The sequence below is a fragment of the Alligator sinensis genome, unplaced genomic scaffold, assembly GCF_000455745.1.
Source record: "Alligator sinensis unplaced genomic scaffold, ASM45574v1 scaffold444_1, whole genome shotgun sequence".
Lineage (NCBI taxonomy): Eukaryota > Metazoa > Chordata > Crocodylia > Alligatoridae > Alligator > Alligator sinensis.
In genome coordinates, this window is record NW_005841886.1 from 3,585,958 (window position 1) to 3,612,004 (window position 26,047).

At 51.6% G+C, this 26,047-nt stretch overlaps 1 protein-coding gene across 3 annotated transcripts in view; it reads left to right on the forward strand.

Moving 5' to 3' along the window:
• UBTF (upstream binding transcription factor) overlaps window positions 1-25,087 on the forward strand; it is a 28,538-nt gene extending 3,451 nt beyond the window's left edge. The window contains exons 1-21 of one of the 3 annotated variants that reach the window (XM_025196896.1): window positions 75-149; window positions 307-447; window positions 6,847-7,022; window positions 7,641-7,724; window positions 8,814-8,969; window positions 9,850-9,914; window positions 10,431-10,551; window positions 10,946-11,056; window positions 11,426-11,559; window positions 12,602-12,743; window positions 13,320-13,361; window positions 15,150-15,263; window positions 15,602-15,757; window positions 16,821-16,976; window positions 17,588-17,698; window positions 18,285-18,373; window positions 18,840-19,029; window positions 20,104-20,151; window positions 21,419-21,487; window positions 22,393-22,527; window positions 23,974-25,087. In XM_025196896.1, the coding sequence (XP_025052681.1) occupies window positions 390-447; window positions 6,847-7,022; window positions 7,641-7,724; window positions 8,814-8,969; window positions 9,850-9,914; window positions 10,431-10,551; window positions 10,946-11,056; window positions 11,426-11,559; window positions 12,602-12,743; window positions 13,320-13,361; window positions 15,150-15,263; window positions 15,602-15,757; window positions 16,821-16,976; window positions 17,588-17,698; window positions 18,285-18,373; window positions 18,840-19,029; window positions 20,104-20,151; window positions 21,419-21,487; window positions 22,393-22,527; window positions 23,974-24,087 (2,271 nt within the window). In that variant the 5' untranslated portion in view covers window positions 75-149; window positions 307-389 and the 3' untranslated portion in view covers window positions 24,088-25,087. Of the gene's footprint in view, window positions 1-74; window positions 150-306; window positions 448-6,846; window positions 7,023-7,640; window positions 7,725-8,813; window positions 8,970-9,849; window positions 9,915-10,430; window positions 10,552-10,945; window positions 11,057-11,425; window positions 11,560-12,601; window positions 12,744-13,319; window positions 13,362-15,149; window positions 15,264-15,601; window positions 15,758-16,820; window positions 16,977-17,587; window positions 17,699-18,284; window positions 18,374-18,839; window positions 19,030-20,103; window positions 20,152-21,418; window positions 21,488-22,392; window positions 22,528-23,973 lie in introns of those variants that run through there. The other 2 variants (XM_006017850.3, XM_025196898.1) reach the window with 2 other exon arrangements.
• Window positions 25,088-26,047: the final 960 nt, after the last annotated feature.

Below are 26,047 nucleotides of genomic sequence, written 5' to 3' on the forward strand. Positions count from 1 at the left end.
GGGGAGGAGCCTGGGGGGGGTGGTGCCTCCCAGGAGGTGGCTTTTCCTACCTCCTGGCGTGGGGGGGCTGGGCTCTTCCACTGCTCTCCCTCCGGGGCTGCCGCCTCGACCCGGCCCCCGAGAGCCACCTTCCACTCACTCACCAGCAGGTGAAGGGGTGCTGTGGGCTCCAGCTCTTCCCTTTTGACTGGGAAAGGCTTCCTCTTGGAGTTGGGCAAGGGGTTTCAGTTCCCTTGACCATGCCTTTTCCAAGCAGAGGGGCTTTTTGCAAGCCGTTTATAGCTTGGGTTTCCCTTTGCCTTTTAGAGTGAAGCTTACTTGATTTAAGGTAGACTCGGAAGGAGCCAGGAGGCCCAGAAGGGACCGCCCTTGGGTCAGACAGGTGGAGAATGAACGGAGAAGCGGAGTGCCCTACGGACTTGGAAATGACAGCTCCCAAAAATCAAGGTGAGAGTAGCCCCGCTGCCCAAGGATGCCTGGCTCTCCCCCAGCTATGCGAGGGACCCGGCTGCCGAGATCCCTTTACACCTCCCTTCCAGCTGTCTCTGGAAGACTTGCCCTGTTTTGTGCCCGTGAGCAGTTCCAGTTGGATGCTCCTGTGTGTGAAATCAAGCACTTGCATAACCGCCTGGGGGAAGGGGCTGCGAGAGCAGCGTCACCCATTCCTAGCATGCTTAGAAATTAGCAGGACACCTTCGTTTGGGTTTAAGAGCCTGCCCAGTAGGTTGACCAGATCCTGTTACGGATTTGGTCTTTACACCATTCTTTCTCCTAGCCCTTTCACGGGAATGCTGGAAAACATTGTTTCATGCTTCATATTGGCCCCTGAAAGCGAGAGTGATAAAGCTAATAATATGCCACCCCACACTCGTTTGGTCGAGCTGCAGACATGGCAACAGGCCTGGCTGAATCAAACGGCCAGTGAGATGCTTTTAAAAAAAAAGGACCAACTTTTATTGGCCTGTTTAATTTGTACATTGATGCCAATCTGGAACAGGGGGGACCCGGGTGCGGTTCCCTTTATTTTCGCTGGAATTGGAGCCATTTGCATTCGTGTGCCTGGATGAAAGGCAGAGGGACCTACAGCTTGGGACCTCGACATCCACATCTTCTGGTGACATCAGAATTGCAGTTTGCATTTACAAAAAGCAGCCATAATCCCCTTGCATGAGGAATTGACTTGAAAAGGGAATTTCTGAAGTTAGTTTGCTGAAACACTACCTCGCGCCTGGGTTAACACCACTACAGTCCTCCTGGTCTGTCTTGTGGCCGGGAATTTTTAAGGCTTTAACTGTACCCTGCACAAAATGCTAAATGGTGTTTTGACCCATCTTTGCTAATTTAATTTAAAAAATCACCCTTTATCCTAAGGATTTTTCTTTTTTTTCCCCCTTGATGTTCTTGTTTAAACTGGTGCTAGTGCACGTGCACTAAGAGTTTGCACTGGTTTAACAAGATTGTGTTTAAATTGATTTAATTACACCAGTGCAACTTTCCTAATATAGACCAGGCCTGAGGCTCCAGATTGCCTGAAGTAATAGCTCCACACGGCCTCATTCATCTTACTCTGTTAACTTTGAAAGCATTGCCAGCATAGGTAGATGGGGTGGGTGGATGGCCACTTGCTGCTGTCAGAGCTCTGAAGGGCAGACCGCAGCATAGGTTCCTTCCCCCCCAACCCAGTGCTACATAGCTGAGATCCTTCCTCCTTTGGGGCATACCTCAGAATTGTCTGTAGAGGGTGTCAGGCCCTGCTTGCCCAAAGTGTGGTGTAAGACTCCCTTGTGCAGACATTTTTTATGTGGCAGGATCTTACTGTTGCCATTCCAAAGAGACAGCAAAAGACAGAATTCCCTTAATTTAGCTCTGGCTCTGATCTTGTGTTTAATCCACTAACACAGTTTCCATTTCCCCCATGCATGGCACTGGTTATGGAGGTGGTGGCTGGGCACAGATTTGTACCAGTGGCTCTGATTGCAAGTCAGGTCTGAATCTGGCCTGGTCTTTTGCTATAATTCTCCTTTACATATTTTCTTGTCTCCTTCTATCATCATTGAATACCTAGGGCTGTTGACTTGGATCCAGCAGGAGCTCCGATCATTTTGAATAGCCTCTCAGTACTTACTCTTATCTTCTATGAGCTTTTTTTAATGCCTCACAGATTAAATGACATGAAATATGATCTTCCTGCTGTATTTCCATCAACTAGGAACTGTATTGCGGTAGATCATTTATATCAGCACCTCATCCAAAGGCCTTAAACTATATCCATTTTACAGATGGGGAAACTGAGGCATGGCGCTGCAAAGTGACTTGACCAGGGTCACACAGGGGAGGAACCGGGGACAGAATGCAGGGTTTCCTGGTGTCCCATCTTCTGACTCACTCCTGAAATAATTCAGCCTTGGTCTTGGTTTCAACCTTGTACCATTATTTTCCAGCAGTGTAACCCCACTAATTTCAGTGGCTTCTCCTGATCCTTGCTGATAAGGTCAGAATCTGGCTTCCTGTGCTAATTATACCCCACAGAGGATGCCTAAAGCATTTTAAAAATCTTTTGGATGAAGATTAAAGAGAAATACTGGCCCCTACAACTTGCCACAACTGGTCAAAATGACTGAATCCCTCTTCCTTGTGCTTCACATACCTGACACTCCCAGGTACTTCTCCTGTTCAGTTTTGTATGCTTAACAATTGCGAGTTCAGAACATAAAGTCTGTAGTCGTACAAACCAAGGTGACGACAAAGATGATCAGGGCTAGACTTCAGGCATGTAAGGAGATCTTTTATAGTAAGGCACAGGAAAGAAATTCTACCTCCCTCCTTCATCAACCTCATCAAGCACTGCTCAGTTGGCTCCTGGGTTTGCCTTTCTTTTGAAGCCTCTTGTATGGAGCACAGCCCTGGGCAGGAGATCTTATGAGATGACTGCACAGTTTGATTTGGGATGGCAGATCTGATAACCTGCTAACACAAAATACATGTGAATGAGCCACATCAGTTTATCAGGTAGCTATGAAAAGGTGTTTTGTTTTGGTTGGGGTTTTTTTTTTTTGGTGATTTTAATGGACCATAAAAGTGTTCAGTGAAGCTGTTAAAGGGAAACTAACAATTGGACAGCTCTACAATTTAGTCTACCTTAAAACTACTTCAGTAGTCAGACTGCCACATGAACCCAGCTAGTTCACGTGCACCAAAATGGAGGACGTCAGTAAATGGAATGTAAGTGGGAAGCCCTTTTGAGGGATGGTTCTGCAACAGCAAAGCCAGATGATGCTGGGTTTCTTGCTGTGGGGCACACTTGTGATTGGGCAGGGATTTAGGGACCCGGAGCAAAGGCACAATTTCAGTAGCACTGCACCTCTACCAGGGTGAATTCAGATCTCCGGATGCAGAGTTTGTTGGTTTTCAAGTACAGACTGCTTCCCAAGCCAGCAGGAAAATGGGTTGCTGGCTGTCCTCGGACCTAGAGGTAAGCAGTGTATCTGGGCCATGTTTTAAGCTGCACTGGCATCCTTTTCATATGTATGGTGTGGTGCTGAGGACTACGTCTGGCTCTGTGTGGAACTGTCTTGACACTGCTGGAGATTGGACATGTGAACTGAACGCCCCATGTGACCCATAATTTTACTGGAGCCTATAATTTGGAATCTAATGAATATATTTAACATTAATTATTTCAAATGTCAGTTGACATTCACTCCTGTTTAATTTTTTTGAACAAATATGTGGAGGGGGGATTCTTAACACACCACAATTTAGCCTGAGATTCTCAAAACTGCCTAGGAGAATTGTATTCTCACTCCCTTTAAATTTTAGTGGGAATTGGGTGCCCAAGCCCTGTGTGTGGATTTGAAAAACCTCAGACTTCCTTCAGATCATGGGCTAAGAGTTGGCAATACTTTGCTTAAAATCAAAAGCCTTCAGAAGCTGAACTGCCCGGCTGCCAGTAGTCCTGAACTAATCCTGATCCAGCCCTTGCTGCTGAAGTCTGTAGGTCCCTGCCTTATGACTTCAGTAGGTTTCAGCTCAGAGCTTGAGTGCAAACCTGTATTAGCTCCAGCTAGCTGTGGGGAAGACTTGGCAGACAGATAGCTTGTTAATTAGCAGGGTTATCTTGTTCACTTGTGCATTATATATTTATCTCCCTTTGCAAATGCACAGACTCCTCCCAAATTTTTTTTAAAGGCCCATTGTAGACAAGGTGAGAGTTTGGGGAGTTTGGGGGAGTTGTGATGTCCTGAAATTAAACCATCGTGGGTTTCCTTGGTGACCAAGGGCTTTCCCAGAGAGGAAGAAGAACTTAAGACAGAAAAGCACTGAAAGAGTGGCACAGATTGGTGGTCTCAGCCTTGTGCCAATGGAACCCAGCACCTGTGTGGGGAGTGCCTTTGGCTCTGCACTAATGCAAAGCTCTAGCCAGCAAGGTGGACTGCAGGGTTATTTCCAGGCTTTCTGAAGAGGACTGCAATGAGCTCCCTGAAGTCCTCATGGCTTGTTGCAGGATCAGGTCCCCTGGTACTGTGAAGGTTAAGTGTTGCAAGGTGGGGAGGGCTCTGTTTAACTGCCTTGTAGACATTTCTAAAATTTGTGTCTTGCTTGAGCACAGAGTTTCTTTGCACCCAGACCCAATTTACATCCTCTAGTCTGACCTCCTGGACATCAGGCATGATGGCTTGTTCATGTGAGGACTGTTCAAGTGGAAATGGTGGTATGGCCCTTCTCACTGCAATGGTCATTAAAAAGGGGGTGGTTGTAAGTCCAATGCATTTTGGTAGTTGGGGATAAGCAAGGCCTCTGCAGGGAGGGTTTTTGTAGCCATGCATGCATGTGGGAGGTCAAATCCCTCCAGCAGGCAGGGACAGCTCTGTTAGATGCTCCGTGTTCCAGCTGTGTACTTTTGATCCTCCCTGACCCATTGTTCCTTGTGGGGCTCTGCCTGGGACATGCATAGATTGTTGTAAGCAGATGTTTATAGGCCCCGCAGTGTTTGCAGGACATGTATGAAGGGCTGTAGGGGGAGAGTTATGGTCAGGGCCATGTGATCATTAGGAACAGTGGGGTGGAAAACTGAATATCAAGAAGGGATGCCCTCCTGGTAAGATCTCCCTGACCTGGACCTGTTCCACAGGGGGAGGGCAAGAGCCAGGTTGCTTGAGCCTTTTCACCTTTCAGCTCTGGTTTCTGAAGCCCGAGATAGTGGAGACATGTTGCAAGCTAGTTTGAGGTTAGAAATAAACCTCCCCAAGCACCAGGCTCAACTTGCTGCACCCTTCTTTATCACCCCCATACCTCAGGGCCTCTTTTCCCTACCCTCTCTCTGGCCAGTTTACCACTTCCTGCTGGGGGCACCATCCAGGTTTGTCTTCTGCTCCCCTGATACTGGCCAGCAGCTTCTGCTGCTGCTGCCTTGAGTATTGCAGTAACCACAGAACAAAGAGGTTGGCTGTCACATGGTCTTGGGTGGGGGATGTTTCCTTACTGAGAGGCAATTTGTGCCTCTGTTCAGAGGCTGCAGGGAGTGAACCATGATGCCTCATGAGCGCCCCCTCCCTATTCCCCCCAGAGCTCTGCAAGGGTGCACAGCAGAAGATTACCTTGGCTGTTCTTTCTCTGCACCACCCACTCCAGACATCTCCTGGCAGCCAGGCCTCTAATAGAGGTGGCATAGAACTGGCAGCACTGGCTTGGCTCTGCTCAGACTAGCTCTCTGGTCTGGAATTTGCCAGGGTGCCAGATAGCTGCTCTATGGCCAGCCTAGCAGGTATAGAAGAGCTCACATGCACCAATGAATAAAGCTTGCTGTGTCAGCTATCACAATGACAGTAGGGCTCCAAAGGAGCATGACCTGCCTCTCTTACCTCCTGGAAGGGAGCCCCATTAATATCTCGGGGATCCTGGGCTGTATGTCTTCTCCCTCCTCCAAACATGCTGCTGTGAGGTATAGCCTGCACTGTGCCAAGGTGCCATGCCGTAGCTGCCCAGTCCATGGTAGCCCAGTGCTACATGTTCTTTTAGTGCCGTGCCTCATTCTATGCCCATTTCTACCTCTGGTGTAACTCGGGTTGCATCCACTTTGTGCCCTCAGGCTTTATCCATTAACCCCTAGCATGGATCTTTTTCTGGAATCTACTTTGCACTATAACCATGAATGGGTCTGAGTTCTCTCAAGCTTCTGGAAGCTCCATGCCCATGATTTACTCATACCTGGGGCATCTCTTTTTAATTAGGGTGTAGATTGCCATATATGCCAAGGTGAGAGAGAGAGAGAGTACAAGCAAGAGCAAATGAGTACTTACAGAACTCACTGTGTAAACTCAGTAACTCTTGCCTTGTTGCTGCAAAGCAACCCCCCCAGTACTTGCACAGTAATAGACATCATTTTATATGCTGCTGTATCTTTACAAACCAGAGGGTTGGGTTTTTTTTAATAGAGGGAAATTTCTTAGCCCCAGCTGGAATGTTTGGAGAAAATGTTACAAGGTGATGGAAATAGTGGGTGATCCTGCTAACCCTTTATTTGAAGACAGCCCCTGGGGACTTCAGGTTCCAGCAGGCATTTGGCCAGTCTCCATCAAAATTCAAGTTGCCTGCTGTGGTCTGTCATCTAGTTGTGCTGCACCTCTGGGATAAAGGTGCCGTGCCACCAGTGCAAATTGTGCCTGGCAACATTTAGGTGCTGCAGCGCTATCCTGCTTGTGTCTGCTTGCAGTCACGTTGAGTGAAAAGGCTGTTGCACTGTTGAGGATCAGAAAGTGTTTGTATACCAACCCGTATCCCCTCCAGCTTGTGGGGAAGGGCTGTCTGCCCATGACTCAGAGCTGATCCTTTTCCTCTCTTGCTTAGACCGTTGGTCCCAGGAGGACATGCTGACTCTGCTAGAGTGCATGAAAAACAACCTGCCCTCCAACGATGGCAGCAAATTCAAAACCACTGAGTCCCATCTGGACTGGGACAAAGTGGCCTTCAAGGATTTCTCTGGCGACATGTGCAAGATGAAATGGATGGAGATCTCCAATGAGGTACTGCCCTAGTGCTCACTGTCATAGCTTCTGTGCCTGGGTCCCTGTGCCATGGAGCCATTTCTGTATGTGGATTTGGGGAGGGCTGACCTCATGGTCTGAGCAGGGGTCTGGGAGCCAAATCTCGCCCACTTAAACCAAAGCCTGATTTGTTGGCCACAGGATTTGATATTTTTCCTATTATTTTATTTTAATTCCTGCTGTCCCACTCTTTGCTCTCTTCCCAGCTTTGTCATAAAATAATTATGGGCACTTCATCTCCTCCCCCTTGTTGTATAAGGGGGGCAGGAATAATACTGACCCATCTCCCAGGCTAGAGTGTGTATGGTGGGAGGGGGAAATTGATTAGGGGTTGCAAAATGCTGTAGTACTAGTGGTGAATTGCTTAGTGTCAATCATGCTTTAGCAGTAAGGTACTTGGTGCTGAACAAAACGTAAGTGCAACCCCCGCTGGCTTTCTGACCCTGAGCTTGCAGCCTGTTGCATTCTCTCCAGTGTGGCAATATTGGGTAGATATCACATATCGATTTACAGAAGTTTAGGGCTGGAAGGGACCTCGTGAGATCATTGGGTCCAGCCCCCTGATCGATATGCTATGAATGCTCTTTATCCCTCTAGGTGAGAAAATTCCGAACCCTGACAGAGCTGATCTTGGATGCTGAAGAACACGTAAAGAATCCCTACAAGGGCAAAAAGCTCAAGGTAGGGCTGTCTTGGGGAGGAGTCCAGTAGCATCAAACAGGGACTTGGGTTTCCTAGAATCACAGAAAAGTAGGGCTGGAAGGGACCTCAGGAGGTCCTCCTGTCCAACCCCCTGCTCAAAGCAAAAGTGTCCCTATCCAAACCAACCCAACCCATACCGACGTTTGTCTAACCTGTTCCTAAAACTGCAAAACAAGGTATGTTGTCCTTAACCTGCCACAAGTAAAGTAGGGGGACAAGGGCATTGCCAATGTCCTGTTGCTGCCGAGGGGCTCTGCAAGGGGCTGCCGAAGTATCTTAGCCACTATTTGGGGTGGGATATGGACAGGGAAAGGTGGTCTTTTGCTCAGAACCCAGGAAGCTGCATCGTAAGGCAAGTCTTATATGTGAGATTTGCTGGGAATGATTTTGCTGGTCAGCAGGGCCATTCTTAGGCAAACTCCTTGGGAAATAGGCTTTGTTATGAGGGATGTGGGGACCCTGAGCTGCTCCCTGAGGCTGGGGGATTAGTTCAAGTTTGTCAGGCGCTTTGGAGGTGGCAAGGCCTGCACCAAGGCAAAGTTGTGATGCCTGCCCAAAGTACATTTAATACTTCTGGGCGTATTGCTGATAGCCTGTGTCTAAGTTTAGAGCAGGATACTGTGAATTGGGAGACTTCTGTTCTATTCTTGGCACCAAGAGGCAATGTGGCCCAGCGGTTACAGTGTGGCATGGGAGTGAGGACTCCCCGCTTCTATTCCTGGCTCTGCTGTTGACCTTTCTTGCAGAACAACTCATTGCCCTGCTGTGTGCCTCAGTTTCCCCTCCCACCTCAGTAAAAGAGGGGTCATGTCTACCGCACAGGAAGGGTTCTGAAGCTTGGCTGATGTGGGTAAAAGGCCTGAAGGCTCCTTGCCTCCTGTGTAAAACTGCATGGTGATGCTACCTAGGTTTTGATGCGGCCCCAGTTATTTTTCCTAGCCAAGCTCCTCCCTCTCTTAGTGCACAATACCACCTGAAGCCAGGCAGTATTGTTATCTCTGTAGGACAGAGCAGGGAAGTGAAGACCAGAGGGACTAAGGTTTTCTTAAATTGTGACCTCTCCCTCAGAAACACCCAGATTTCCCCAAGAAGCCCCTGACTCCTTACTTCCGCTTCTTCATGGAGAAGCGAGCCAAATACGCAAAGCTACACCCAGAAATGAGCAACCTGGATCTGACCAAGATACTCTCCAAGAAGTACAAGGAGCTCCCTGAAAAGAAAAAGGTAGGTAAAGCCTAGGTTGGATTTAGGAATCTGTCCATGCAGGGACCTCCCACAGGAGCTGGCGTCATTAGGCTCTGGGTCTCTGCTTCATGCAACCAGACCTCCTTGATATTATGGGATATGGGCAGGTTATACAGGCTGTGGGATCTGCTCCTCTAGGATCTGGGTCAGGGGGAGCGAGTCCTTAGCTGGCTTCTCTACAGAAAACTCAAGCTTGTGTTTAGTTCTCTTAGGTTATTGAGATTTTCCCTTGCTCTTCCCCTGGGTAGTTACTCGAGCTGTGGGATTGGATGATTGGTGGGATCCATGGCTCTACTGAACCAATCAACAGTGAAACAGTTACAACTTTTGATGGATCTGTGTTAAACTTTGGGGTTAATTGCACACGGGGCATATTGTGTTCAGCTGCACATGCCATCCAGTTTGTGACTAAGCCTGAGCCTGTCCCTGCAAAGGCCTTGGCACCAAACTGCACCTTGGCTCAGCTTAGCAATAAATGTCTGAAACCCTGGTGTGCCCTGCCTTGCTGCGGACAGCTGCTGTGCTGGGAGAGTCCCATAGCTGCCAAGGAGAGTTGGGGGCCCAGTTCCCTGTGGGTTGAAGGGGAATTGTACATCTGAACTTCTCCATTACTGTTCAGGGCTTGATCCTGCCATCCTCAATTCCCTCTGACTTTAGGAGTGGAGGGGGCTCAGCCAGTCACAGGATCAGGCCCTCAGCCTTCAGGGTTGGTGAAGAAAACTGTGCTCTCTCCTCCCTGGTGATTTGTTTCCAAGGGGTGCTGTTTCCTCTAGTAGCCAAACATATGTGGAGTCCTGCTGCCTCCTTGCCCTGCTGTTAACACCCCCTCACCTCACTCCCGGCTCTTTGTCTCTCCCAGATGAAATACATCCAGGACTTCCAGCGGGAGAAACAAGAGTTTGAGCGGAACCTGGCAAGATTCAGGTAAGAAGTTGACCAGCTGTGCCTGTGGAGCCATTTTTGGTGCATTCATCGTGGCTGTCTGCTTATAATGCTTGGGGGGTGAGGAGGAGGGGAAGGCTGGACAAAGGGAAAGGAAGGCTGGATCCGAAAGCTTTCCTGCTCAGCAGGCCTCTGAGACTACTATGGCACAAGCTGTGAGGTCTGGTAGCATGCAACTCGGCTAGTGCGTGCCTTTTCTGTGATAAAGCTTTGAAGAAGTTGGGGAGACCCCTGCTGTAGCAGTGATAGGGGCCCTGTTACTTGAGTCATTCAGTACGTTAAAGGAAACCAGTCCCAGGTGACCCCAGCATTTCCATCTCAAATGTTTGTGATCTCCCGACACCCTTCTTAGGGAGCCCTCACTGTCTGAGCCCCTGGGTGTGTGGCTCCCTTGGGATTCCAGCCCACGGTGGATCTCAAGAGACCAGAACGTCAGGGTTAGTCATTTCCTGCCACTGCCTCTTCTGACCTTTCTACTCTTGCCTCTGTTGCCTGAAGGGAAGACCACCCCGATCTCATTCAGAACGCCAAGAAGTCTGACATCCCTGAGAAGCCCAAGACTCCCCAGCAACTCTGGTACAACCATGAGAAGAAAATCTACTTGAAAGTGCGCCCAGATGTAAGTTTTCCATGGAGTTGCTGTGAATGCACACACACATCATGGGGGACACACATGGGGGTGGGAGAAACATCCGGATCTGGTGGGCCAAGGAGGAGGCGCCATGCAGAAGCATCGTACCATCTGGATGCAGGTAAGGTGACAGAGCGCTGGCACAGGAAATGGTATGTGTATGTAGGAGGGATGGAGCAGCAGTACCAGACTTAACTAGTGTGAGGGGTGACCACCCCCAGTGCAGGAGCCAGAGCAGTGAAGCAAAAAAGGCAGCTGTCTTCTCCACGCCCCTGAGCTCAGCTCGCTGCCCCATGATCCCCACTGGGATCGGGCAGGAAGAGAGGGCGGGCGGGGCCCGCATTTCACCCCTCTGCCCTCACCTCTGGCTTTGGATTTTCAGGCCACCACGAAGGAGGTGAAAGAGTCGCTGGGCAAGCAGTGGTCTCAACTCTCGGACAAAAAGAGGCTGAAATGGATTCATAAGGCCCTGGAACAGCGGAAGGAGTACGAGGTAGGGAACCGCCTACCCATCCACATTCTCCCCTACGCTCAGCCAGTCCAGGTCGCATTCTGGCCACCCGCCTACTGGCTGAGGGTGGTCAGGGAGTCAGCCACCCCCTCTCCGTAACCGGCGTGAGGGGTTGCTGTTTGAATTCAAGGTGCTGCCCCTCCTTCCATTTCTAGGGTTAGATCAGACCCTTCCCTGCAGGTCCCCAGCTAGGTCAGAGACTTCCAGCGCAGCTTAGAGAGTATGTGGGCAAGACCCCTCAGCAGGGTGTCCCCCACAAAGGGAGGTTACTGGCTCCTCTCCTCCTCATTCTCCTGGCCAAAGGGCCTTAAGCTGGCCACTCTAACCCGCTGGCTGGTTTTTTGTCCACAGGAGATCATGCGGGATTACATTCAGAAGCATCCTGAACTGAATATCAGTGAGGAGGGCATCACACGCTCCACCCTCACCAAGGCAGAACGCCAGCTGAAGGACAAGTTTGATGGGCGACCCACCAAGCCACCTCCGTAAGTCACCTGCAGTTGGGGCAGTGGGGTTATAGCTTGGCTCTGTGCTGGAGGGATGGGAGAAATATTGGAGCTTTTCCAATTTTTTCCTCCTCACAGCAAATATTTCGTTCATGTCTCAGTGAAACCTTGCTGGAGCAAGGCAATAGAGACTCTGCACAACCCTGCCCCAGGGTGCCACCCCCCCATAGCCTGCCCTTGCTGCAGCAGAAAGGTGGGGATGAGATGGCTCCTTCCTCCACCAGAGTCTCTTGCAGTTGTGCTGGCAGGGTCTTCCTGCACAGCAGGTCTTGCACTTGCACCCTGTTGACACCAGTAGGGCAGCTCCTCTTTGAAGCAGTTGATGGCTGTCTGTACTCTCAGGTAGATGCTACCATGAATGCCGCGTGCCCCCGGAGGCTGGGGGGGCTTGGTGAGTTCCAACAGGCGGCAATGGCACTGTTGGCGGCAGGAGCGTGGCGGCGGTGAGCGGTGAGCTCCTGCTGGCGTCCGCAACGCTGTCAGCAGCAGGGAGGCTGGCGAGCGTCAGCAAACACCCACAGACACTGCCGGCAGTATCAGTGGTGGCCAGTGGCAATCGAGGACCACCCACAAGAGGTGCACCGTCAAGCTCAGAGGGTGCACGTGCACCGCCTACGCATTGCCAATGGATGCTACATCAGATTCTGATGTAAATGCATGACTCCCAGAGCCAGGGCCCTGTGTCTTGATTCAGCCTTAAGTGACACTGATTTCCCAGCCCAAGACCAACCTGAGCAGGGCCAACATACCAGTTCCTCTAGGTTTGTGGGAATGGTATAGTTTGTTTTCACAGTATAAATTGTTTCACTTCATTGCTGAAATGCAGCCTCTTGGGTGGAATGCCAGTGTGCTGGCATTGAATAGCAGATTGCAGTGCTATATGAGAGAGGGGGCAGGGAATGAATGAGGGGTATTCTCAAGGTGAACATTGGCATGAATGCTAAAGGTGGACATTGGCAGGTAGACATTGCAGGTGGAAGGGGAGACCCACTAATGCCCTGCAGCTGTCCTTGGTTCACAGGAACAGCTATTCCCTGTACTGTGCGGAGCTGATGGCCAACATGAAGGATGTCCCCAGTACAGAGCGGATGGTGCTGTGCAGCCAGCAGTGGAAGCTGCTCTCCCAGAAGGAGAAGGATGCATACCACAAAAAATGTGACCAGGTGAGTGAGCTGGGGGCTGGAACTGGAGCTGGGGTAGGGAGAAAAGGTAGGAGTGGGACACAGAAAGGGCTAGGCTTGAAAACTCCCTCCCCAGAGCAGGGGGGCAGCTGCTCCTTGCAGCTAAATTGTAAGTTGTGACCCCCACTGTGCTCCCACCAAACCCTAGCACTGTCTTTCCAAGCAGGGTACAGGGAAACAGCAGCCTCTAAAAGAACCCCAAGTCCTGGTGCTCCTTCCATTCCCTGTTCTGCCACTGACTTGCCCATTCATTTGGGCAAGGAATTTTCCCCCTGGAAGGTAGGATTAGCAATGGCTGCCTGCCGGGAGGGGTTTGTGTATGGGAATGAGCAAAGGACTGCTAAATGGGGTGGGGGGTGTTTTGCCCAAAGTGTTGTCTAGTGAGGCCGATGCGTACATAACCCCAGCCTCTTGTTAGCAGTCAGGCTTTATCACAAGGCTCTAGCCCCAGTGCCATTGATTTATGGGGGGGCAGTCAAGTGGGACTAGGGACCAGGCCGAGGGTGCCATCTTTGAGTAACCATCTCTCTCTCCCCCTCCTCCTGGTTTCTCCACCAGAAAAAGAAAGATTATGAAATAGAGCTCCTTCGTTTTCTGGAGGTGAGTGTGCCCTTCTCCCCTCCCAGGGGCTCAGCTTGTTGTGCAGCGGTCCTGCCCCAGCCGCCTTCCACTCAGCATGCCAATCATCTGTGCATCTGCTTCACAGCTGTGATGGAGGGGGGGTCCTGTGTGCACTTGTGGCTGGTGACGGGCATGCATGGGGCAGAGTTGGCCTGGCAAACCAAGGTCTGGGGGTACCATGTTCCCTGCCCCAGTTGCCCCCCTTTTTGATCTCCTCCCCTTGTGCAGCTACAGGCTGTTCTGTTCTACATGGGCTCTCATCTTGCCCCCAGCCAAATGGCATCTGGCCATGTGTTAAACAACAGAAATAACCCACGTCCTGTGTGGTCTGTTGTCTTCCTCCTCCCCTCCCAGGTAGAGGGCGGCATGGTGAAAACATGTCTGGGCTAGTGCATGCTTGACAAGACAGGTTGGAGCAGTGCAGCTGGCACCAGAGGAGTTTTGACATGGGCCTTGTCTGTGGCCAGGACTGGCCCCTGAGCACGCTCGGGCTGCTGCACAGATGGGTTCCTTGAAGCCAGTGCATTGGCGACGCATAGGGGGTGCACGCGGGTGCGTGTGCACCCGCCGAGATTGACTGTGCACCCCCTGGAAACGCCAGCCGTGAAACCGGAAGTGCTGGCGGAAGTGCACTTCTGGTTTTGCCGCTGGTGATTTCGGGCTCGGCGATCAGCTGCTGGGAGACCCACCCCCAGTCGGCAATCTGGTGCCCCCCCCGCCAGACTCGGGAGGCACCAGTCGCCCATGAGCCAGTTGAAATGCTTTTGGTGTCGGGTGTGGGGGAGTGCAGCCATGTGAGGGTGTGTATGAGTGTGAAAGCTCCTATTTCCTTCCTCCCCCACCCCAGCTGCTCCTCTGCCCTTGTCCCCAGGGGTGGGGGAACTCCTGCTCTCAGTTGGTGCCAGGGAGAGGCCATTGCCAGGGCAGGATGGGGGTGGGGATTATTTTGACCCCAGCGCTGCTCTGACCAGCATGTCTGGGAGCTGCTGCTGCTGGCTGCTGTGTTATGTCTGGAGGGGGATGTTGACTCCATTTAGCCTTTTTTTGGTTGCATAAACAAGGGTGGAAAAACCAGCCAGTCCCTCCCCCTCCCCACCCCATGTCTGCGGCAGCAGAGGGCAGAGAGGAGGTTGCCCTTCCTCTGAGTAGGTGGGAGTTGAGCTGAGAGAGGAGGCCGGTCCCTGAGACCCATGCTTTGTATCTGTATTGCTGACTCTGCCCAGCCGGCCTGGTTCTCTAGACGGCTCCTGGCACATTGGCAGAGTGGTTTGTACAGTGCTGAATATTTCAAGGTTGGGGAAGGTCATTTGTCCCTTTTCCCCCCTCTAAGGAAGAAGCCCTCTTCAGCAGCTGGGTCACTGCCCTGGGAGTCGGAGCTCCTGGGGCCTCTTTGCGTCTGCCACGCTTGCTGGGTGCCCTCACACTGGTCACCTCCTTTCCCTGTGCCCCATTTCTGTCTGCAAGAGGTTCACAATACTGGAATGATCTGGCTTGCATGCGTGTGCTTCACCGCCCTCTACTGGATGCATTGGGAAATGGCCTTCTGTGTCATAGACCCTATACAGCTAATGAGGGATCCTCTGGTAGGAGGGTCTTGAAGCAGAAAAACCTGGGGGAAGCGTGTTTGGAGTTGGAAGGTCTCACTGAGAGCACGGTTTTAGTGTCCTTCCCATCATCCCCTTTCGGTCTGTACATCCCTCCTTTTCACACTGCCAAGCTGTGGAATTTCCTAACCCACGCGCCTCTCCCTCCTTGCATGGCATGCAGAGCCTCCCAGAGGAGGAACAGCGGAGGGTGCTGGGCGAAGAGAAGATGCTGGGAGGGAACAAGAAAGGAGCCACCAGCCCTGCCTCCAAGAAGTCCTCGCCAGATGCTGGCAAGGTGAGGACTGTCCCGATCATGGAAAGAGCACGGCACCGCCTGCATATGTGTGTTACTGGAATTGGGGAAAGGAGCCAGTTCCTTTTTAAACCAGCTTCAAGGCTCCTCAGTGGGAGCCGCTGAGTTAGCTCAGAGGGACAGTGGCAAAAAATAAACCGCTGCTTTTAAAACCAAAACAAAAAAAGAGGAAAAACTCCAATTTTTTTGGCTTTCCTGTACATCCGTGAGGTGGCTGCAGGGTTTCTGCACCTGCTTGTTTTGGCAGAGTCTGGTTTTTGCTTGTACTTTCTGTAATGCTTTAAACTCTACACCACGTCCCTTTTTGTGCTCTTCAACAGGCAGGTTCTGAGAAACCCAAACGACCCATTTCTGCCATGTTTATCTTCTCGGAGGAGAAGCGAAAGCAGCTGCAGGAAGAGCGACCCGAGCTGTCTGAGAGCGAGCTGACCCGGCTGCTGGCACGGATGTGGAACGATCTTTCTGAGAAGAAGAAGGTTGTTGAATCAATGACATGCTCTTTCTAACCATCTCACTTTGCACATTGGCACCTAGCTGCTTCTGAGGAGGATACGCAGAGGGTGCCTTTTACTTTCCACCCTGTCTAGGGGTGCCAACAGTTCAGTCACTGGACTCTTCCCTACCCTGCCATATGCTGGAGCTATTTTTCTCCATTGTGGCACAACAGTCTCTTTGGGAAATGGCTCCAGTGGCTGGCACTGTAGCGTGTCAGAGCGTAGCACAGATGGGTCTTGCCGGCTGCCCCTTCTGAGGCAGTGGGGCTGCCAGAAACCTTTGCGTCTTTGCATGCAGCCTGGTTCTTATGAAATGGGACCAGCCACCAGAAATATAATGAGCAGCTCTGGGAGATCGAGGTCTGCCAGGTTCCACCTGGAGGGGAAGATCTTGAGCCTGGATTTAAGCGTGGCAGGGGGACAGAGTGGGGATTGGGGTCTGTCCAGCCCTGGTGGATTTAACTAACACCTGGTTTGAGTGGGTTGATTGTTTATAGGCACTTTGGAAGCATTTCAGTCTGTCTGTGTGGGAAGGTGTTTTGTGGCTTGCGGGGGGACACAGTTCTTCCCTGCTGCATCTCTGGACGTATGTGTGCATTCTTTCCAAGAGCTGTGGGCAAGGGCTAAAATTCTCTGGGTCTTGGTAACAAATCAGGCAGGTGGGTGAGAGGGCACTGCTCTGCCTGGCAGCTCCACACCCTTGCCCCTGCTTAGTACAACCTGCATCTCTGGTGGTTGCAGCAGAGTGCTCAAAACCATTTTTGCTGCCCAAACAGTTCTCACAGCAGATAGAGCCTGCAGTGTAACCCCCTGGGCTGGTTAGATCTGCCTATAAAATGGCAGCTCTGCCTTGGCCTCATCAGAAAGAATGTGTGGCAGCCTGTGCCGTGTGCCCCCAGATGGTTTTGTGGCTGGGTCCTTGTAGGGGTGGCAACTCTGCATCTTTATGAGGACCAAGATGCTCATTGAGGAGATCAGGACAAGGGAATTGGGCTGGAGTGACGTACACCTTAAATGTCACCCCTGTGTGTGTGTCTTTGCTCAGGCCAAGTACAAGGCCCGGGAGGCAGCCATGAAGGCGCAGTCCGAGAAGAAGCATGGTTCGGACAAAGAAGAGCGTGGCAAGTTGCCTGAATCACCCAAGACAGCCGAGGAGATCTGGCAGCAGAGCGTCATTGGGGACTACCTGGCTCGCTTTAAGGTGAGGAACCGAGGCAAGCAGCAAAGAAGGGGGAGAGAGCATCTCTTCACCTGTTTCCCCGCACTCCAGGCTTGTCCTCAACGTAGCCTCTAGCTAGAGCAGGGGCAGGCAATTATTTTGGGCAGAGAGCCACTTACTGAGTTTTGGCAAGCCATCGAGGGCTGCATGACAGGCAACCAGGGGCAGATAAATATTAATTTTCTAACATTTTTAGGGGCCCTGCAGGCCAGATAGGATGGCTGGCGGGCTGCATCTGGCCTGCGGGCTGCATTTTGCCCACCCTCGAGGTAGAGTGATGGGGCTGGGTGCTGCTAGGGGAGCAGAGAACCTGTGGGAGGGCAGGAAATGCTTTAGAAATGTTATTCAAATGAGACGCCTAGGAAACACCCACCCTTGCCCCCTTTCTTCTGGGAGGTGAGTAAACACTCAGAGATGTACCCCATGACTTGGGGATCCAGGGCCCAGCTGGAAGAAGTGACTTGCCAGGGCACAACCAGCAAGTCAAAGGAAAAACTGGTGAGAGGTCTCGGGAGTCTGCGCTTTAGCTGCAAGAGGTTTGTATTCTCCCCTGTGTATATAACTGGAGTGCTGCTTGTCTCCCTGTGCTGCAGAATGACCGGGGGAAGGCACTGAAAGCCATGGAGGCCACTTGGAACAACATGGAGAAGAAAGAAAAGCTCATGTGGATAAAGAAGGCGGCAGAGGACCAGAAGCGATATGAGGTGGGTCCCTGACCCTGCACTCCATGGGGCTTTGTTTCCCACCCCTCCAGCCTAGGCTGCTATTCTTCAGCACCAGCATAGGGCACCAGGACCAATCTCCAAGCACTGGCATGGTGTGCTTCCAGTGCCCTTTACACACTTGTTAAAGGAACAGCTTGTGCTGTGACAGGCTCCTGTACAGAGCAAGAATAGGGGCCATGCCTCCCAGGAGAGCTTACAGGAGTGGATGGGAATTTCTCTTACCCTGGAGCAAGGGAGTCATGCTGCTTTGGCAGGCTGGGAAAGGGGCTTCCTTCTCCCTGCAGCTCTCCAAGTGCCCTTGACTGGCACCCATTGTCTGCTTCTGTTTCTGGGGCAGAGACTCAGAGACAGTGCACTGCAGAGCCTGATGCTGCTCATTCTCATTTTTGAGACTCGGGTGGGAGTAGGGGTGGAATTGCCCTGTGCAACACATCTTCTTGTCGCATGAAGTTTCCTGCTGTAAGGGTTGGCCTGAGGGATTCTGCACAGACTTAGGTGTTTGCTCTGAATGTAATGCCAGATGGCAGCCTCCTCTTACCCATCCCTGTCCCCCTCCATCCCCCAGAGAGAACTGAGTGAGATGAGGGCCCCTCCGTGCACTGCAAACTCTTCCAAGAAGGTGAAATTCCAAGGAGAGCCAAAGAAACCCCCTATGTGAGTACTAGTCCTCCTGGGAGCTGGATGTGTAGTAGGGTGGTAGAAGAATGGGAAGTTGGAGGAGGGGTGGGTCTTGCTTCAGAATAGCTTAGAAAGCACAGGCCAATAGCCCAGATGTGCCAGAGAGCCTGGGCTGGGCCATGGCTGTGGACAGGGACACTTAGCTGAGTGCTGTAAGGGATTGGTAGCCTGTAGGGTAAAGGCCAGTGGTGGAGAGTTGGAAAGAGGGAGGAGCAAAATCAGGACTTGTGGGTTCTGGGAGGCAGGGAGGGACTGTGTGGCTTCAAGGCTAGAGCAGCAGGCCAGGCAGTGGGCCCACCTGGCTTCTGCTTCCTGCCCCTGGAAGAGACTTTATTCTGGGGCTCACAGCGGGACAGGTTGCCTGGGCATTGTTCCCAGAGAGGGAGGGCCCTCTCGGGTTGACCACGCAGCTGCCTCTCACTTCTGCCCCCATGCCTCTCAGGAATGGCTACCAGAAGTTCTCCCAGGAACTGCTGTCCAACGGGGAGCTCAACCACCTGCCGCTGAAAGAGCGGATGGTGGAGATAGGCAGCCGCTGGCAACGCATCTCCCAGAGCCAGAAGGACCATTATAAGAAGTTGGCCGAGGAGCAGCAGAAGCAGTACAAGGTGCACCTGGACATCTGGCTCAAGGTGAGTGCATGGTGGGACCACCTGCAGTCCAGGCAGTCTCTCCCTTCTGGTTTTGGGGCTGTCACCCTCAGGATTCTTGCTGGAGGGCGGGGCTGTCGGTCATGGATGCTGTCCCTTGAAACCAGGCCTCCTGTCTGTGCCTCTGCCCCATGGTATCTCCAGAGAGATTCCCCTCTGATGAACTGCGGCAGCAGGATGTGGGTGAGGGGGCCCATCTCCAGGCTCCGTTTTAACACTATTGGCTGCCTATACATGTGCTTGGGAGTGAAGGGGGCAGGTTCCTGGACAGTCGCTCTAATTAAAACACCTCACTGTCATGTGTATTGAGCCCCTGTGCATTTAAAAATGTCTGTGGGATGCTTTATCTAAGCCTCATTTGATGAGGTTTAGATAAAGTGCCCCTATGGCCATTTTAAAACACACAGGGGCTTAATACATGTGATGGTGAGATGCCACGGGAGCATTCTAATTAGAACATGAACAAGCACAGCAATATAGGCAGCCATTTCTCCCAGCTTGTCTGAGTTTCCGAGCAGTTCCCATTCTGGGCAGCAGGGGCAGTGCTGTGTAGGACTGGGGTTGGCCACATCTGACCTGTAAAGCTGGAAGGCTTTGCTTTTGCCTGTGCCAACACCTGTGCCAGGGCTGGGCAGTGAGCACCTGTGATGGAGGTAGGCAGCCTTCAGGTGTGCCCACCCTACTGCTGCTTCTCTCCTCGCCCCCTCCTTTCCTACCTCCAGCTGCAGCCTGGGTCCAGCTTCTAGCTGGTGGGGAACAGCACCAGCATCTGGCACCTTCCAGCTGCACTTAATTGTGGGAAGCAGGGAGAAGTGGCAGCAGTGTGGACACAGTTTACAGCTACCCAGCCCGCAATTGGCTGGAGCCAGGTTGTTCTGGCCCATGGTTTGTTAAGGGTTTGTCATCTGCTGGTATAGGGAAGCTTTGTTTCCCATTCAAAGCCCTGTCCTAGAGCTAGCAATGCTGGTAAGACTTGCCCCTACCCCTACCTCTCTGTGTAGCTATGACCTTGCCTTTCCTTCCTTGGGGGCTCATGGGATTCTTCTGTCTTGGCAGAGCCTGTCGCCTCAAGAGCGTGCAGCCTACAAAGAGCACACCTCAAATGTGAGTACCTGCTGGGGTGGAGATGAGGTGGGAGCTTGTGATTAGTTCTGTTCCTGCCCAGCTGTCTGGAGGGATCTGTGCCCACCCCTACAGCCCTCACGAGACTGTTACAGAGGGAACATGCTCCTTTGTTAATAGTCCAGTAACATCCAGAGGCCTCAACAGGGTTCAGGTCAGGACCCTGAAGAGCTTCCCCTCTAAATAGATGAACCAGAGGGGAAGTGACTTGCTCAAGGTGACACAGCAAGTTGGTGGCAAAAGTGGAGGTAGATACAGGTTTATAGATTTATAGCCTCTGTAAATAACATCCCACTGTGAAGGCTTTCAGTAGTTGATGGTTGGTGCTCTCACCTCTCAATCTGCAGATGACACCAAGCTGGGTGGGGGTGCACATGATAAACAGGAGAAATAGTTTAGTGTTAACAGAATTAATTTCAATAAGAACAAGTGGAAAGCCCTGCATTTAGGACAGAACAGTTACGTGCACAAGTACAGACTGGGGAAGGGCTGGTTAGGCTTCAGTGCTGCAGAAAAGGAGGTGGGGATTACAGTGGATCATAAACTGAATATGAGCCAGCAGTGTGCAATTTTGGCAAAAAAGCCCATAAGTATGTTGAATTATATTGATAGGACCATCATTTGCAAGTCAAGGAAAGTAATCCTTTCATTCTGTTCAGCACAGGTGAGACCTCACCTGGAGTACTGTGTCCAGTTTTGGGCCCTACATTTCAAGAAAGATGTGGACAAATTGGAATGAGTCCACTGGAGAGCAACAGAAGTAATCAGAAATCTAGGAAATATGACTTGCCAGGAAAGGTTGGAAGAATGAAGATTATTTAGTCTGGGGTAGAGGAGATGTGGAGCAGGGGTGTTGATAACAGTCTTCAAATACCTGAATGGTGGTTATAAAAATGATGGTGATAAACTGTCCTCTGTGGCTGCACAGGACAGGACAAGGAGCAATGGTCCAAAATGGCACCAAGATATATTTAGTTTAGAAATTAGAACTTTTTTACTACTTGGGTGATTTAAACATTGGAACAGATTATTACATAGAGCAGTTGTGGAATCATTGCAGAAATATTTAAGATCAGCTGCACAAAAACTTGACTGAGCTGGTTTAGACATTGCTGCCCCTGCCTCAGGCAGGTGTTGGACTAAATGACCTCCTGAGATTCCTTCCAGTTCTGTTCTGTGCTTGGGGAACAGAGGAGTCTCCTTCAGGGCCATGCTGAGGTGTTTGCTTTTTCTCTTTCACTCTGTGCAGAAGCGCAAGAGCATGGGGAAGGTGAGAGGGCCGAACCCGAAGATGAAGCCCACGATGCAGTCCAAGTCGGTAGGTACTGCCCTGCTGCCTCCTATCCAGGATGGCTCTGTGGAATGGTGCCTGCCCTTCTCCCTCCCGGAAACCCTTGCTAGGGCTAATCTTCCTGCAGAGCTATACCCTAGAAGGGCAGTTCCTTGAAGAGCCAGGGTGCAAGGAGAAGTCCCCAAGCAGCTGTGGTGTTAGTGTGAGTTGGAAGAGGGAGATGTTACTGTATTCAGGGCTGGGAGAGCATATCATAATACCCTTGTGCTTCCCTTGTTCTACCCTAAGGGTCTTGAAGAGCTTGAGGCCTCGTGAAGAGAGTGGACAGGGTCATTCTTCTGCCAGTTGACTGATGGGGAAACAGGCAGGTGGTAAAACTGGCCCACAGGCATGTAGTGAGGTATTGGGAGCTGGGAACAGAACCCAGGAGTTCTGTCTACTCTATGCTTTGGCTCCCTAAAGAGAAAATGGGGTAATGCAGGTTCCTTTCCCACTGTGGCAGGGGGGATGTGAACTGTAGTGGGCCACTAGCTTGAGCCAAGGGCTGACAACCATAGCACCTGCCTGATCTGGGCTCTGGAAAGTAGCAGACCTGGAAACCACCTCTTGGGGCAGGTCCCCAATTCGTTGTCAGAGATTTAATGCAGCTCTTCTGGATAAGCGCAGTTCATAGCTCCAGCCTTCAAGTATAGCCAAAAGCCTTGGAGCTCCTGGCTTCCCTGGCAGCTCCTGGGCTGGGGGCAGGTTTCCAGTTTTGCTGATGGCCCTAATCTGTCAGCTAGGACCACTGGTGGGACTAGGCACATGGTGGCTCCTGTGAGGATTTCACGGGGTTCCTGCCCTTGGGGGGTGAAAAAGTCTATCCATGGGAGGAGCGGGGCAAGCCATGAGACCCGTTCGAAACCACAGACTGAGTTCTGCATGACCCGCAGGAATCTGAGGAGGATGAGGACGATGATGATGACGAGGAAGAAGATGACGATGATGATGAGAATGGGGACTCGTCTGAGGAAGGCGGGGACTCATCAGAGTCCAGCAGTGAGGAGGAGAGTGAGGATGGGGATGAGGTGAGGCTACCTGATCTGCACCAGGGATGAGTCTGGGCCTCTGTGGGGACCATGAGGCCAGTTATGCTGGTCCATCATCCTGGGGTCCCAGCACCCAGGACGTGGGAAGCACTAGGTTTTTGGGAGAACCTGTCCTTTGTAAATACAGGGCTTGGGTACACAGTGGGTCCAATGCTCAGGTTGCATCTAGGGTGTAAATCCCATTGACCTCAGAGTTGCTGCAGCTGTTTACAGCAGCTGGGGGAGAGGGGTCAGTCAGTCGGTCCTGAGGCTGAATCAAAAGTTGATGGCCTCCAGCCTTTTCTGCAATGCAGGGAACTGCAACCCAGGTGCAATATATGCACAGAGAAGCCCAGAAATCCCCTGGGCTCCAGCCATTGCTCTTGTGTGCTCAGAGACTGCAGCTTGGAGCCTGTAGCACTCTGCTGCCTGAGACTATTCGGTATCTTGTCTGTCATACCTGGGGCCTGACCCTTATCTTGGGTACTCTGGGGCAAATGTGAAGTGAGTCACTGAAGACACAGGAGTTGCTCTGGATTCACACTGGTGGCAGACGAGTCAAAATCTGATTAGTAGTACTGGAAACAGGAGCTCTGTGCTGTGGGTTACAGCCCTACAGGAACCACAGGAGGGAGCTGCAGCAGGATTTGTAAAGTCTTCAATTCGCTTGTCTTCAGGTTACGTTGGTTCCTCATGCTATAAGGTGGGGAACCAAGGTGGGCAGAGGGACTGGTGCCTTGCCTCAGAACATAGCAAGGCAGTGGTGGAGCTGTGACTAGAACCCAGGATATAGAGCCTAGGAATCAGCCCCCTTTGCTTAAGCCACATACCAGCCCCATCTTCTCCATGGAGGAGGAGAAAACTTTAAAATCAGCTGGCCAGCACCAAATGGCTGAGTGCTTGTAACAATCCCTCTTGCCCCAAACAACGTGCAAACTAATAGCAACAAAATCTCAGGCTGTTTCTTATTCTTGAGAGTGTTTTGGAGTGAAGGGGCCAAGTTTCAGTCTATTTTAATCAGTGACTGATTCACCTTCTAATAAGCTGCCAGGAAGTGCAGTTCTGTCAGTAGGCATCCTTTTTCTGGCTGTTGCCAGCTCTGGCATGCCAAGCAGAATTTGACTGGAGCAGAGCTTGCATGGGAGACCCAGTCTTCAGGAAGTGGTTTTAGTGATTCAGTAGTTTGGTATTTGTGGAGCCTGCCCAGTGCTGATGCCCTAGGCTGGTGCTTGGGGGTGCTGGGCTGCTGGACTTGCCTGGAGTTGGACGGGACTTAATTTGACAAGTAGGCCTTGTCTGTACTGGTCTGATTTGGGAAAAGGTGTGCAAGCCACACTTAGCACTGGTGTCGTACCCCACACTGGGGCTTTTGAAGGGTAAATTACCTCCAGGCTCCTACCCCCAGTGCAGCCAGACTGCTAAGCCTTTCTTCGCCTCCCACCCCAGAATGAAGATGACGATGAGGAGGATGATGATGACGATGACGATGACAATGACTCTGAGGGCAGCAGCTCCTCCTCCTCCTCTTCAGGCGACTCCTCCGACTCGGACTCCAACTGAAACGCCCACCTGCCACCTTCTTGCCATACTCTTAGTAATATTCTTCCCCCTCTTTGGAACAGTAACGTCCTGACTGGAGCCCTGGGTTGCTGGTTGCAAAGCGGGGCAGAGGGGAATCACTGTGGCTAATTTCCCTCCCCCTCCACCTCCCCACCCCGCAGTGAATTTCAAGCTAAGAGGAGGCAGCTGGCAAAAACAATGGAGGCTTTTTGAGCAGTGTTGCGGGTGGGGTGGGGGTGTTATTCTGTGTTGTGTTTTTCTCCATAGAGTTTGTGCTCAATCCTGTTTTGGGGGGAGGGAAGAGAGGGGGATGATTTTTGTTTTTTTCATACTGCCTTCCCTTGTCCTGCCTCCTGCTGCCTCTCTCCCCTTCCAACTTCCAGCTACCAGCTCCGGACTTTATACAAAACAAAATCCTTTTTAAAAACAAACAACGACAGATACGTCCTGGCAAGAGGCGCGGAGCGTTGTTCTGGACTGCAAGCCACCGCAGCTCAGGACTTGGCTGCGGGGACGATCTCCCTCTGCCTCTCTGATGCGAGGAGGGGACAATCTTGTACAGTCTTGAAGCTGCACCCGGAGCTCCTGGAGAGCAAAGTCCCACTGCACTTACGAGCTCCCGTAATGAACTTCACACAGCATTTCCCTCTGGGGACAGGGGGAGAAATTTTGTGTGCGTGCGTGTGGGTGAGTGTGTATGTGTGTGTATGCGTGCATGTGTGTTGGAGGGGTGGGGGGTGCAAAGGGAGTTCAAAGAAGATGTTGCCCAGTATATTTTTGGGAGAGGGGGTGTAGGGAGGGGCTGACACTTGTGGGGAGGGGGTCACCAAGGCTGCAAAATGGCAGCTAGAGCCTTTGATTAGGGGCTGATAGTGGCATCAGCTGCCCAAATGGCAGTCAGCCCATCTTGCCAGAGCAGCCTTTGAACAGAGCTGGTGGCAGGTGGGTCCCATATCTTACTTTTTGTTTTCTTTTTATAATGAAGTGACCAATTATTGTACCAAGATGGGGCATTTGTTGATGGTGTTTCCGGGAGGGTTTGGGCGAGGGGCTCTGCCACGAGGAGAGATTGTCTGTGTCGTCGGTGGTTGTTGTGTTGTTGTTTGTTTGGGTTTTTTTGTCCTGGTTCTTTTTTTTTTTTTCCTTTTATAAAACAAGGAAGATCCATCTTTTTTTTTTACAACCAAACTCTCAGTCTTTGGCTAGCTGGATGGCTCTGCACCCCCTTGCCCCCTGCAGTGCGCTGGCCTCAGTGCCCGCCATGCAAAGAACTGGGGATTGAGAGGGGGCAAGCCCCAGCTGTACCACAACAGGGTCTCTGGAGTGGGATTGTGGTGCAGACCCACCTCCATTTCCACAGCCGAGCAGGTAGCGAGGGAGGCGCTGACCTGTGTTCCCCCAATGATCGTTGTTTAAATTAATTTGAAGGAATGATGGAAAAGTAGCTTCAGGCTCCAGCGGCTGAGATCTGAACCCACAGGCAGGTCACTCCTCTGGGAGAGGAGCTGCCGATTTATATATTGGTGTATCACGGGCTATGTGTTACTATATAGACATGGACGGCTGTCTTTGTTTTCAGTTGAGAGCCATAACTAGCATCTCATCCCTCTCCTTTTCCGGTTAGGGCTGCTAGCCAGCACGGAGAGGGCTCCATGAGTGCTCTAAGTGGGCCTGCCAGAGAACAGGCCCATGGAGCCTCCTGCTTCATGCTCCGGCCCATCGGCTGTTACATGTATGAGGGTGAGGTCCACCCCATGTAGAGCTTTGGCATGAGCCCCTGGCTCCCCCATCAGCAGGTCCTGGGTCTGGCACTTTCCCTGATGCCAGACTGGGGCTTTTCTTCCAGGGGCAGGAAGAGGGAGGTTCCTGGGTGCAAATAACAGGAGGTGTCTATTTGCACCCTCTATGGGAGTGGGGAGCCAGTTGGGCAGTAGGGCCATGTTGTTTGTGCTTCCACACT